Source organism: Osmia bicornis, chromosome 16, assembly GCF_907164935.1.
Source record: "Osmia bicornis bicornis chromosome 16, iOsmBic2.1, whole genome shotgun sequence".
In the NCBI taxonomy this organism is placed as follows: domain Eukaryota; kingdom Metazoa; phylum Arthropoda; class Insecta; order Hymenoptera; family Megachilidae; genus Osmia; species Osmia bicornis.
This window is the reverse complement of record NC_060231.1, coordinates 2,365,480-2,380,378: the sequence shown is the minus strand read 5'-3', so window position 1 is coordinate 2,380,378 and position 14,899 is coordinate 2,365,480. Positions and strand designations below refer to the sequence as shown.

Below are 14,899 nucleotides of genomic sequence, written 5' to 3'. Positions count from 1 at the left end.
TATTTGTTCCAAGTGTTTCCGAATGCCGTTTTCTGGTGACGACATGGACGACAATGAAGTGGAAGGACAAGAAAGAAGAGAAAACGCCATGGCTGTGATGTTACATTCCAACAACATGTAAGATCGATATACAGGGAGGACCAGGATGGTCTCCCCACACGTTTTTCTCACTTATCATTGGCGATAGCGAAAAAAATGATAATGGGGGGTATTAAGGGTATTTATGCCGACCGACGGAAAATGTTATATTTTCAAGATGGCCGCCGGTTTTGGCGCCACATTCAAATTTATATTTTTTTCTTATGGAATGCGCGTATTTCGTATTTCGTAATGGACTGTCCTTATTTTTGTGTGTATAAATGAAGAAAAAGTTTATAATAAAAAGTTGACACTTTTCGAGATATTGACACTCAAAGTCGAAAATGGTTTTTAATTCATAGCTCAAGAACCGTGGGTCCTATCGACATGGAACTTTTTGCAATCGGTGACGCCAATGTTGACCAATAATACCATGGAAAAATTATTTCGATCAAGTTTATTTTTGTGGTCGAAAATCGATTTTTTAGTTTTCAACCCCCATTTTCTCGAAAAATTCAAATGGCACCCCCCGTATGTTGATACATGTTTTCATTGCTCCTTTTATGAGGTTTCATAAAAGGTATTGGTTGATACACTTTTTCCTATTGTTTTTCAAGTTATTTGCAAAAAACCGGGGTTTTGGGCAAATTTCAGCTAGTCATTGTTTTAAGTGCTTGTATGAATGCTCATCACAGTCATTAACAGCCTTATACTCATTCCCATCCCCTTATACCCGTATAAGAGTTTGTTCCCTACCTGCTAGTAACCTTTCGAGCTAAGTCTCGGATGGTAATTCAGATGTGATTTTTGTGTAACAGAAAACTCAATATTCTTATTCTAAAATTTTATTTGGAACTTTAGTTTACAACCTATTTACAAGTGTTCGACTATAACAGGTGTTTGAAGTGACCGTCTTGCTCTTGTAGGCAAAGTTCTGCCCTCCGTAACACTGCCGACCTCACAACTTCTCGAATCATCTTCTCGTCGATTTGCCGACAAGCCTCTTTAATTCGGTGCCGCAGTTCGGCAACATTGCGAGGTGGGTGATGGCAGTCGTACACCTTGTTCTTGAGATATTCCCACAAAAAAAGTCAAGATGCGTCAAGTCTGGTGACCGCGGGGGCTACGCAACACTACCTCTTGTTCCAATCCAAAAGAAATGGTTATCAAGGTAGTTTGTCACTATTCTGGCGTTGTGGCACGGTGCCCCATCTTGTTGGAAAATAAGGTCCCCCCTTATGTTCAGTGGGACATTTTGCAGGAGATTCGGCAACACATTTTGTAGAAAATCTAAGTAACGCTGCCCGGTAAGTGATCCATCAAAAAAGTAATCCCGGTATCAAAAATAAAGTATGATCCTGGATCGGCCGAATTTTCCTTCTAGGAATAGGAGCTCGCAATGCACCATGAGTGTTTAAATTTTTATTTACTAATGCAATCGTTTTGCGATCGGGATGGCGTCGATTTGGCCAATCAGCAGCATACATACGTGCGGCTCATCTTGCCACCCCTTGGCATTTCACCCACACATCGTATATGTCTTTTTTTTCAACGTCTGAGTACATTTTATTTGTTTAAAGTTTTCTCACTACAGCAATAGTACACACCCACGCAACCGCAAAGAGAGACTAACAATTTTGTAGGAAATTGCCGATCGGTCAACGATTCTCGAATATTCTAGAAATGTACGGCCAAATGCAGGGGGGTCGCGAGGGGTCCGCGACTCGTCGAAATCGGAGTACTAAAAAACAAAAGTTCAGTTGACAACAACGAGGAATATTTCTAGAATATTCGAGAATCGTTGACCGATCGGCAATTTCCTACAAAATTGTTAGTCTCCTTTTGCGGTTGCGTGGGTGTGTACTATTGCTGTAGTGAGATAACTTTAAACGAATAAAATGTACTCAGACGTTGAAAAAAAAGACATGTACGATGTGTGGGTGAAATGCCAAGGGGTGGCAAGACGAGCCGCACGTATGTATGCTGCTGATTGGCCAAATCGACGCCATCCCGATCGCAAAACGATTGCATTAGTAAATAAAAATTTAAACACTCATGGTGCATTGCGAGCTCCTATTCCTAGAAGAAAAATTCGGCCGATCCGGGATGATACTGATAAAAGAATTGACGTTTTGTTATGTACCCAATTGCCAGATAGTCGTGTTGCAACAAAGGCTATTTCAGCTATGACTGAGGTATCAAGGAGTTCAGTTAAAAGAATTTTAAAAGAAGAAGGTTATCGGGCATACCATCCCTGCTTTGTGCAGGGCTTGCGCCCCAGAGATGATATGCGTCGTCTTGATTTTATTGCGTGGCTTCAGTCTGCATTAGCGGTTGACCCTAATGTTGTAGGCAAAATCCTCTGGACTGACGAGTCAAAATTTAGCAACAATGAAGTGCTCAACCGGCGGAATTCCATAAAATGGGCAGCGGAAAATCCGCGCGAAAAATTTGAACGTGGCCACCAAACTGTAATTTCCACAAATGTTTGGTGCGGTATTGTCAATGACCAAATAATTGGCCCTTACTTTTTTGATGGATCACTTACCGGGCAGCGTTACTTGGATTTTCTACAAAATGTGTTGCCGAATCTCCTGCAAAATGTCCCACTGGACATAAGGGGGGACCTTATTTTCCAACAAGATGGGGCACCGTGCCACAACGCCAGAATAGTAACAAACTACCTTGATAACCACTTCTTTTGGATTGGAACAAGAGGTAGTGTTGCGTGGCCCCCGCGGTCACCGGACTTGACGCCTCTTGACTTTTTTTTGTGGGGATATCTGAAGAACAAGGTGTACGACTGCCATCACCCACCTCGCAATGTTGCCGAACTGCGGCACCGAATTAAAGAGGCTTGTCGGCAAATCGACGAGGAGATGATTCGAAAAGTTGTGAGGTCGGCAGTGTTACGGAGGGCAGAACTTTGCCTACAAGAGCAAGGCGGTCACTTCGAACACCAGTTATAATCGAACACTTGTAAATAGGTTGTAAACTAAAGTTCCACATAAAATTTTTGAATAAGAATATTGAGTTTTCTGTTACACAAAAAACACATCTGAATTACCATCCGAGACTTAGCTCGAAAGGTTACTAGCAGGTAGGGAACAAACCCTTATACGGGTATAAGGGGATGGGAATGAGTATAAGGCTGTTAATGACTGTGATGAGCATTCATACAAGCACTTAAAACAATGACTAGCTGAAATTTGCCCGAAAACCCGGTTTTTTGCAAATAACTTGAAAAAACAATACGAAAAAGTGTATCAACCAATACCTTTTATGAAACCTCATAAAAGGAGCAATGAAAACATGCATCAACATACGGGGGGTGCCATTTGAATTTTTCGAGAAAATGGGGGTTGAAAACTAAAAAATCGATTTTCGACCACAAAAATAAACTTGATCGAAATAATTTTTTCCATGGTATTATTGGTCAACATTGGCGTCACCGATTGCAAAAAGTTCCATGTCGATAGGACCCACGGTTCTTGAGCTATGAATTAAAAACCATTTTCGACTTTGAGTGTCAATATCTCGAAAAGTGTCAACTTTTTATTATAAACTTTTTCTTCATTTATACACACAAAAATAAGGACAGTCCATTACAAAATACGAAATACGCGCATTCCATAAGAAAAAAATATAAATTTGAATGTGGCGCCAAAACCGGCGGCCATCTTGAAAATATAACATTTTCCGTCGGTCGGCATAAATACCCTTAATACCCCCCATTATCATTTTTTTCGCTATCGCCTATGATAAGTGAGAAAAACGTGTGGGGAGACCATCCTGGTCCTCCCTGTATATTAAGTATTATTAAATATTACGGAATATTACGGTAATAAATATTAAGAACAACCTTTTTAATAATTTATTTATATAAAATTTTCTAATTTTCTAATACGTTCGAATTTCAGTGTTGCGGCCGGCGTCGAAGTCGGTAATGAAGAAAACGCCTTCAAGAAAAATCTCAACACCTCTATTCTGAATGTAAAAGAAATAGTCAGCTGTTGCATTGTACTTGACAAAATTTAAACGCAGTCTGCTTGATAGTGCAAACGTAGAAAATTAAAAAGTTAGAATGAGTTCTAATCAATCTGCATGCAATCTGCATGTAAATGTATGTGATTTACTTATCGTTATGCTTGCATTGCGAAGACCTGCTTCCTTTTCTCCCTTCGTAGAGCAGGATTTCCATCATTGATACTGGTCATTGAAAATAATTAAAACAAATTCATATATGAAAGAATAATTCATGATGATTTCCAATTAATCCAACTACTTGTATAACAAAAGTTGAAGTATCATACACATGCTGTCATACACATCATTTCCATTTGATATGAAAGGACTGTTCTCTTCCCGTGCAAAGTAAGGAAAAGTAGCTGAAAGTAAAAATTAATAGGAGAGTGTGAAGAGACCCACCACCACCCCCGTCAAAGACGGTCCTCTTCACTCTCCACATCTGTACTTTTGTGTATTTGTATACTTACGCCTTTGAACGTTATTGGACAGCTCTTTATATGCGCTGTGTGCACTCGCAGGTGCGAGTGCGACCTTCGACTGCAATCCTTTACTGCTAAATAAATAAATACAACATGATAATCATTTTAAATGAATTTGCGCACAGGCAATAAAAATAGAAGTACTTTTTGTATACGTGTGTTCCCGGTTTCTTCCAGATTATAAATTGTTTTCCCTTCAGATAAAATAAGCAAGTAACTGAAAGTAAAAATTAATAGGAGAGTGTGAAGAGACCCACCACCACCCCCGTCAAAGACGGTCCTCTTCACTCTCAGGTGCAATTGCGACCTTCGATTGTAATCGTTTATTATACAACTCATTATATGTGCTGTATGGACTCGACAGTGCAGTCATCGAGATCGGTCAATGTACTTAGTAGTTATAAGTAATTAAAATTTTCGAAAATCGCGAGTTTTCATCTAAGAACATAAATAGTCACGTTCTTAGATGAAAAGTCGCGATTTTCAGAAATTTTAATTACTTGTAACTTCTAAGTGCATTGGAAGAAGCAGAGAATCAGGATACGACGCATATGTTCCGAAGAGAAAAAGAACACGAAGGGGAGTTACGAAGGATTGGGAGGGATCCCCGGATGAACTGAAGAAATGTGTAATGGCTGGACAAGGAGAATATGATGTTCAGAGACTGAGAAGAAGAAGATTACGTGATGGTAAAGCAGTATGGGAAGAGAGTGACGCGGTTCTGTTCACTTTCAGGGGAGATTCGCTGCCCACAAAAATATACAGGGTGATTCTCTCGGCGCGCAACACAATAGCTGTGCCGCACAATGGAACCCCTGCTATTCCGTTTCTTGTCTTCGTCTCAGCGATAAACACACACAGAGCAGTTTTGGGTCTTTTTACCCGCAAACACAGCAGGGTTCCATTGTGCGGGGCGGCCATTGTGTTGCGCGCCGAGAGAATCACCCTGTATATAGGCCAGGGCCATGTCTGGCTGAGAATTGAACCTTTCGTAGAAAGCGTTAAACAATGTTTCTGAAAAATAAGAGATGTATGATCTGCGGGGGTGAATTCCATGGTGAGTGCAGAAGAGAGCCCGCGTGTGTTAACTGTGGGGAAAGTCACAGGTCAAACGCAAGAGAGTGCAAAGTGTTCCAACAGGAAAGTGAGCTCAAAAAAACCATGGCGTATAAAAATGTCTCATACTCGCAGGCGAGGGACATACTCAGAGATAAATATGGAGGTAGAAGATTCGATCTGGACCTGGACAATGGGAAAGATTTCCCCAAGCTGAGGGGACAGCGTAATAACAGAGATGATAAATGGGAAAGATTGGAAGTACCCGAAAGGAGGGGCATAATTAATGAATGGAAACAAAAAAGTTATAACCATCGTGGCAGAGAAAGAGGGTCAAGTGACGACAGTGATAACGGCTATAGACACCAAAGGGAAGAACAATACGGATCTTTCAGATACCGAGACCTTAAGGAAGAAAGGGAAATGAGGGCGGCCCGGATGGAAGGGAGAGTTAAAACTCTAAACAAAATTCTAATGGTAAGGGATAGGCCTCGAGTAAAAAATGCCCCCAACATTGACATATACGAAGGCTACAATTATGAGCAGGAGGAGAGGAGGAAGAGAGTAACTGGTAAAATCAGAGGCGAAAATTATAAGCTTCTAGACGACATAAAAAATAAGAACAGAAAAATTTTGAACAGAGATTAAGAAAGGAGAGACAATGGAGAGAAAACGCCCAGCCAGTGGACCCGAACGAAGATTGGTGGGGTAACGGGCCCCACTTGTCGACATTACAGGACCGAACTAATTATAATACATGTGACATAACTTATATGCCACAATATATATACCTGTGTAAATAGAATATGTGAAAGTAGGCTAGAGTAAGGATTGAATGTAAGTTGGAGACCAGCTGATGTACCACGATTCGAGATTAACCTGATGGAATGTGCTAGTTGAGAGTGCAAAGATTAATTTTTCTCTAAATAGCAGTACGGAACAGAGAAACAAAAGTACGGAAGAAAATTGTAAAGAAGTAAAAGTAAGGAAAAGGTAAAACGTGCTGTAAGCACAAAAGTACGGTAAATGTAAGATAAAGTATAAAGAAAAGATATGATAATTCAAAAATGCGCGGCGTTTGGGGTTGGCAATGCTGCCAACCCATCCCCACGGGCGCGTGGACGACAGCGTTCATTGGGCAACATGGGAACAGATAAGTCCCCAAAAGTGCCTAAGTCCCCAAAAGTCTCGGGATCGTCTGTCAGACTCGTCAGTGGGGCTGACAACAGACGATCCCTGCCCTAGACACCTATCGTACCGCTATTCGGAACTTCTATATATCCGAACGGCATGCCGGGAGAGCACTTGCGAGAGAACACCCGCGATCTCGTCGCCACCTAGTGCTCCCTGGCCCGAACTCAAGGCGTCCGGGGAGACGAAACTCTCTCCCCTCCACTAAACGCCTACAGCTCGGCCATACCTGACAATTGTGACCGTCCTCGGTCACGCACACAAATAAACACGAGGAACGAGTCACCAAATTCATCTAAATCTCAAATCAATAACAAATCACAAATATGTCAGAACAACAAATGAGCGTCAACACGCAGGGACCTATCCCACTTCTGAATTTGTAGGAGAGAGAAAGGCGTTTCGTCTCGGGATCGTCTGTCAGACTCGTCAGTGGGGCTGACAACAGACGATCCCTGCCCCAGACACCTATCGTACCGCTATTCGGAACTTCTATACAGGGTGTCCCAGAACTGGGGTAGGAGCCGAAGAGGGATGATTGGTAAGGTCATTCTGAACAACCTTTTCCTTTGCCAAAATGTTGGTAAAGGCTTCGTTTTCGAGTTATTAACGAAAAACACTGGCCAATCAGAGCGCGCCGTTAGTGCGGGCCGAATCACGAGAGTGTTGGGTATGCTCCGCGCGGTCGTGATCAAGTGCATCGGCACTACGTCGATATACATAATAGGATTCGTTGGGCAAAAGTTGTATCGAATAATGAATTAAAAAAAGAAAGGAATAATAATATCGAATTATTGATTGCTCATGAACAGCGAATCCTATTACACCGATGTAGTGCCGATGCACTTGATCACGACCACGGTTTGAACGCAGAGCATACCCAACACTCTCGTGGTTCGGCCCGCGCTAAGGGCGCGCTCTGATTGGCCAGTGTTTTTCGTTAATAACTCGAAAACGAAGCCTTAAATAACATTTTGACAAAGAAAAAAGTTGTTTAGAATGATCTCAGCAATCATTCCTCTTTGGCTCCTACCCCAGTTCTGGGACACCCTGTATATCCGAACGGCATGCCGGGAGAGCACTTGCGAGAGAACACCCGCGATCTCGTCGCCACCTAGTGCTCCCCGGCCCGAACTCAAGGCGTCCGGGGAAACGAAACTCTCCCCTCCACTAAACGCCTACACTACCCTCGCAATTAAGGGGATGCTAAAGCATCCCATTAATTCAAATTTGGGTGAAATTTGATGGATGGATAGAGTGTCGTGCGAGCTGCGGTAGGAGACGGACGTATTGAGGTTAGGACGGCACAAAGTTGAAGGAATAAGCGAAAATAAAGCGGGAGTTTATTTATATTCAGATTTTATTGTACATATTAAATAATAGAATAAGTGTAATTATAAAGAACATGTAAAAAGTGAAGGTGGACGAGGAGCAGAAGGAGGAGGAGATTGGTTATGACGGGCCGCCCCCGCTAACCAGATTTGATGATGAAGATAGAGAAGAAGGAAAAATAAATGGAAAAGATGATCAAATAGAAAAGAGGAAAATAATTAATGAAGATAACCTACCACAAGGAAAAGGCGGGAACATACAAAAAAGAAAGTATAGAGAGGATTCCTCGGAGGAAGAGGAAAGTAAGGAACTAACGAAAGGAAAGGTTGGCAGCATGCACCAAGAAGAAAACATAGCACTAGATAACATGGATGAGACGAACAATGGGAAGAGACGAAAGGAAAGAGGAAGGTAAGTAACCCTAAAGGTGGCAACACTGAGTATAACGGAAAAATTTTAAACGAGAGAACAAAGAACAAAGAAGCGTCTAACGAAGTAAAGCACACAAGCCCTGGAAAAATAATAAGAATCATTGAAAGTAAAAGTTTAAACAAGAAAATAAAGATCATTGACGAACAAGGCAAGACCAAGGATATAACGAATAAGGAAAACAAATTGGAAGATACGAATAACGGAGAAACAAAGGTAAGAGAGCACACATACAATAAGGTGAACAATGAAAGTGAAAATATATATGGCGAGGACCTAGAAAGCGGAGAATACACGGTATGCGTTAATCTAAACAAAGACAAAATTTCTACTAAAAGGAAATATAATTTGGTAAAAATCTATAATGCAATAACTGTTTTAGGTGTGAAAATAACGGAGATAAGAATGGTGGCATTCTCAAGAGCAGAAATAACGACGAGATCTAGAAGAGAGGCTAATAATGTTATTGAGTATGGGAGAAGGAAGGAAACAGGGTACGAGGCATATGTACCAAAGAGGAAAAGAACAAGAAGAGGAGTGACGAAAGATTGGGAGGGATCGTTGGAAGAACTCCAGGATTGTATAATGCCAGGCCAGGGCGAATATGAAATAAAGAGATTGAAAAGAAGAAAGCTCAGGGACGGAAAGGCAGTATGGGAGGAAAGTGATGCAGTTCTTTTCATATTCAAGGGAGATTCACTCCCAACGAGAGTTTACATAGGACAGGGGCACGTATGGCTGAAGATAGAGCCATTCATAGAAAACATAAAGCAGTGTTTCAGGTGTTTTAGGTTTGGGCATTTACAAAAGGATTGCAGGGCAAAGGGGAAAAGGTGCATGATATGCGCTGAAGAGTACCATGGGGAGTGCAAAAAAGAAGCAAAATGTATAAATTGCGGAGGAATCCATAGATCAAATGCAAGGGAGTGTCTTATTTATCAGAGGGAAAATGAAATAAAGAAGACAATGGCTTATAAAAACGTGTCATACTCACAAGCGAGGGGCCTATTAAGAGACAAATATACAGGACGCAAGTTTGATTTAGATATCGATAGTGAGAAGGAATTCCCCCAACTCAAAAATAAATACGAAAACAAGGTAGAAAGATGGGAGAAATTAAATGTGCCTGAAAGAGGAGGAGCGATAAACGAATGGGACTATAGAAGAAATATGAACAAACCTGTAAATAGAGGACCAAATAATGAGAATGAACACAGATATTCCCAAAAAAGGGATGAACAATATGGAGCGTTTAGGTACACGGATAGGAACGAAGAAAGAGCACTAAGACAAGCTAACAGAGAGGGTAGAGTCAAGACTCTAAACAGAATACCACCAGCAAGGGAGAGGCCATGGGTGAGAGACCCACCTAGAGTGGATATCTAATGAAGAAGAAATGCTCAACAAAAATCTTCCGATACATAAAAGGATGGCTGAACAGCAGAACGGCCACGGTGGCTCGAAGAAACGATGAGGAAGCTGAAGGTACGGTAAAAAGGGGACTACCCCAAGGGTCGGTGTTAAGCCCAATATTGTATAATATTATACACGAGCGATGTTATGGAAAGAACAGACGATGAAGAGCTAGTCAAACTTCAATTTGCGGACGACATAGGTATATATATATCAACAAATGATTACAGATCAAGCAATGTAAGTAAAATTGAAATAGCTTTAGACAAAATAATAGAAAATCTGGGTAAAATAGGATTAACATTGTCAACTGAAAAAACAGTCATAGTTAACTTCAATAGATGGAGACGAACCAGAAGCTCAGGATTCGGAACTAACGGGGCTGTCTCTGTTAGAGTAGGAAATGTTAATGTAATTGAATCAAACGAGGCAAAATTTTTAGGAATAATCTTCGACAAAAAATGTTATTTCAAGGAACACACAAGACATGTGGAAAAAGTAGCTAAATATAGACTAAACGTGCTTAGATATATCGCGCATATCGCGAAGGGGGTAGACCAAAATATCATGCTGATGCTGTACAAAGCTCTGGTTAGATCGGTGATTGAATATGGGGCAGTAGTTTATATAGATGGGAGCGTTAAAATTATAGATAGAGCAAACAAAATACAAAATGCAGGAATTAGAATAGCAATAGGATATAGGATTTCAACGCCAACAAACGTAATGCACATAGAAGCAGCGATACTATCGGTCAAAACTAGAATAAATATGTTGACAGGGAAATACCTACTGGGGAAAATAGGAAACAGAAAAGGGGACTTCTTAGAATGGTTTAATAAAGCGTGGGAGGGATTCCGAGATAAACCAGATAGCAGTTTGACTTACTTGTTGAAAATTTTTAGAAAAAACGAGAGATTGATGAACATGGCCAAGGCTGGAGCGGATAGACCGGAGATCGAGATACTGGGGTGCCCTGTACCCTGGATTGAGTGGCGCGCAGGCGAGATGATGGCACTACCCAACATGGCACTGGAAAGCGTCCCGGCTGAAACCAGACAGCATTACGGGAACATAAATGAAAACTTTGTCGAAATCTACACCGATGGATCGAAAATGCAAGACGCAGCATCGGTGGGAGCTGCAACGGTAACCAAACGAAACAACACCTGGGAAGAAAGAGTAGTCAGCATGGACCCGGAAGCGACAATCTTCACTGCTGAGGCAACAGCGGTGGCGGAGGCGCTCAAGGGGTACAACCAATCGGGAGACGAAAGAAGATTACTGCTGTACACAGACTCTGCGAGTGTCCTAAAAGTGATTGAAGCTACGAAAGACAAAAGTATAAGTGACATTAAAAATATAAAAAGGAGTGAAGTAATTATAAGAATATTGAAAGAATTGTACGATATTTATGTAAGTAAAAAACATACCGTGTGACGAAAAAGTGACTCGTAAAAGGACGCCTGTGGTGTTTGTCTGGGTTCCGGCTCATAAAGGCATCGTGGGTAATCAGAGGGCGGATGCGGGGAAATTGTAAAAAAGAGAAGATTGAGAGATGGCAGAGCTATGTGGGAAGACTGTGAGGCGGTACTCCTCACCTTCAAGGGCGATTCCTTGCCCACGAGATTGTATATTGGCCAGGGCCACGTATGGCTGAAAATAGAACCCTTTGTAGAGAGCGTGAAGCAATGCTTCAGATGCTTCAAATACGGACACCTACAAAAGATTTGTAAATCAAGAGCAAAGAGATGCATGATATGTGCCAACGAATTTCATGGAGAATGCAAGAATGCCCCAAAATGCGTGAACTGTGGTGAAGCCCATAGGTCAAATGCGAGGGAGTGTCTGGTGTTCCAGAGGGAGAGTGAGATAAAAAAGACAATGGCATATAAGAATGTCTCGTACACACAGGCTAGGGACATATTGCGAGACAAGTGCGTAGGAAGAAGATTTGACTTAGACATAGAAAGCATAAAAGAGTTTCCAAACCTCAGGAGGAGTGAAAAATATCCAAAAGAAAACTGGGAGAGACTGGAAGTCCCAAATAAAAGAGAACCGATAAACGATTGGAGAAGAAAAGGAGGACCATACAGAAATAAAAGCAAGGACACAAGCGACGAAAGCGACTATGAAAGAAGTAATGGAACAAGAGATAATTACAACCAGAACAATAAATATGGATCCTTTAAGTACACAGACAGGAATCAGGAAAGGGAGATGCGACAGGCGGAGAGACAAGACAGGGTAAGGGTTATGAACAGAATACCATGGGCAAGACAAAGGCCATGGGTAAAGGACCCAGCCCAGGTTGATGTACGAAGAATACAACCACGAGAGAGAAATGCATAAAAAGAAGCTAACCGGTAGAATAAGAGGCGAAAACTATAAACTCTTGGACGAAATCAAAAACAAATCACATGACGAAATACTAGACCAGATAATCGACTTGATAAAGGAAAGGAACCTCCTTCAAAATATCGAAGAGAGAATGAAAGTCTCAAGAAAACAAAAAGAAAGGGAGGTCCCGGTGGACCCAAACGAAGACTGGTGGGGCAATGGACCACACTTCCATACGGTTATTCCGGAGAAACAAGCTAGAAGGTTTGCAATGCAAAAGGAGAGGAAGGAAGAGATAGACAGACTAAGGGAACAAAATAGAATTGAGGTACAAAGAGAAATGGAAATGAGAAAAATGGAAGTGGAAAGAAAATCAAGATCTCCCTCTCCTTTGACACAAAAGGCGGAGATGGACGAAGAAGTGGAAATACAAGAAATAGAAATTGAATCTGAACTGACAGCTACCACGGGAGACACAGAAATAAAGGAACAGAACAGTAACAGACAAGATGAGGAAAAGGAAGATAAAGATTAAATAGACACCCTTACCTGATATTGTATAGATAGTGATAAGTTTAAGATATATAGTTTATAACATATAATCATATAGCAAGTAAGCAATATATTAAGACTATTAAATTTAAAAAAAAAATTAAAAAATAAATAAAAACTAAAAAAGACAAAAAGAAGATTTACTCAGTATTATATACATTAACATAAACGTATAAGCATAAACTGTAAGTAACATAAATAGCGTTTCCTATATAATCCCTAGGCGCGGGGACGAAAACGTTCGTTGGGCAACATGAGGACAGAAAGTCCTAAAAAATGCCGACCCCTCAGCACTATGTGGATGCAAAGGCATCCACAAAAGGCTATAAAGGGTGAAATTTTATGAATAGGGGTCAGGTTCCGTCCGAACCGTGGTAGGAAGAGGATGCGTTGAGAACGGAAAGGGTCTAAAAGTGCAAAATAAACACCTAAATTATAAAGAGACAGTGCTAATTGTGTAAAAGTCAATAATTAAAGACAACATAGCATAAAAATAAGTGGATAAAGAAAAGACTAATGTGATTTAGTGGAGGAAGAGGTTAAGGCGACAGAAGAAAAGGGTTATGGGGGTCCCCCCACGCTGACCCGATACGATGAGGAAGACCCAACTGAAATAATGATAGTGAATCAAGAAAATGAAGAAGAAACCAACCTGGAAGGAAATAAAAATGAGATAATGAAAGAAAGGTTAGGAAATAAAATAAACAAAAGAAAATTCAAGGACGATTCGTCAGAAGAAGAGGCGCCAATAGAGGCTAGTGTAACGACCCGATAATCAAGCGCAATATCTTTTTGTTTTCATTTTCTTTATTGTAATTAATTTTTATATTTCATACAAGGTGTTCTATTTTATTTTTATTGTTAATATTTAATGTATAAATTTCTGTAATAAACATTTTCATTTTTCATCGATAACCGAGTCTGTTAAATACATCGATAAAAGTTTAGTCGATAAGTCGGACGGTAAAACAGTTTACCGATAAATTATCGACGTCCGACCGCGCACGCGCGAGCGCAACCCCAGTAACCATACGGTGGGGTAGTATTCTAGAGTGGGGATGCTGGACCACCACGTGACGGGAAAAACCCAGCTACCCCAAGAACTCTATGCGGAAAAAAGGTGCCGACTCAGCAAAATCTGAGTATAAATAGAGGCGTTCCGCACAGTTTCAGTGCAGATCTTCTCAGACCTCGGTCTGAAACAGACAACACTCTGATCAGTAGAGAAGAGCTTGCGCTGAACTGTCTAGGCAGCGATAGAGCGCGAGCTACAGCTAATTCCTACTATTCCACTGGTGGCGTGCAGGACTACGGATCAGTGGACCTCCTATTCGCGGTGCGCAACGTGTTACACAGGTGTTACGCTAAGCCAACACTCAAGTGTAAAGAGCTAGCGAGGAGCGGAGCTCCTTGAACGGCCTGCGTCTAACACGGCTCTGGTATAACCAGAAACCGATTGCGACCTGTAGGAAGGGTTAACTTGATTCCAATGGTCTAGCACAAACCTCTGGAGTTTAGTTTCCATAATTATTGTTGAAAACAAACAGAGTGTTGACTGTATAAGAAGACCACGCCGCATTTGCGTTAGCGCTATCGATTAATTACAATTATTAATTTTTACTTACATATATTAATTACTAATTACATATTTTTCAATTGTATTCCCAATCTAGGGCGAACGTATTATAATCTCTTATTGTATTCCTAATTCTAGCCGCACTTATTGTGATACTAGCGATTTTGTATTATATTTCAATATTCACTTACCTTTTATTTTTGAATAAACAAATTTTCATTCAGTTTCTAGCACATTAGTGTTTGGATTTCACTCCTTAGCCGCACACCACGCGAACCTGTAATCCCTGAAACACTGATTACGAGTCACCTTCTAAGGGAACCGCTCTCCCTACAAGTCGGTGCAGTGACGTACTCACTCTGGGTCGTTACACTAGGGAAAATATGAGTACCAACATGAGAGAAAAAACAACAAGCAGGGAAAC

At 41.0% G+C, this 14,899-nt stretch overlaps 1 protein-coding gene across 1 annotated transcript; it reads left to right on the top strand.

Moving 5' to 3' along the window:
- Positions 1–7,956: 7,956 nt before the first annotated feature.
- Positions 7,957–10,970, top strand: LOC123988579. The gene is made up of 2 exons (XM_046289172.1): positions 7,957–10,079; positions 10,913–10,970. Exon 1 carries the CDS (start codon positions 9,000–9,002, stop codon positions 9,978–9,980), a length of 981 nt encoding a protein of 326 aa, XP_046145128.1. The 5' UTR covers positions 7,957–8,999; the 3' UTR covers positions 9,981–10,079; positions 10,913–10,970.
- The last annotated feature ends 3,929 nt before the right edge of the window (positions 10,971–14,899 follow it).

What these genes read in the sequence shown, in the direction of transcription:
- LOC123988579 (XM_046289172.1), top strand. Translation starts at nt 9,000, where the DNA reads ATGGTGGCATTCTCAAGAGCAGAAATAACGACGAGATCTAGAAGAGAG.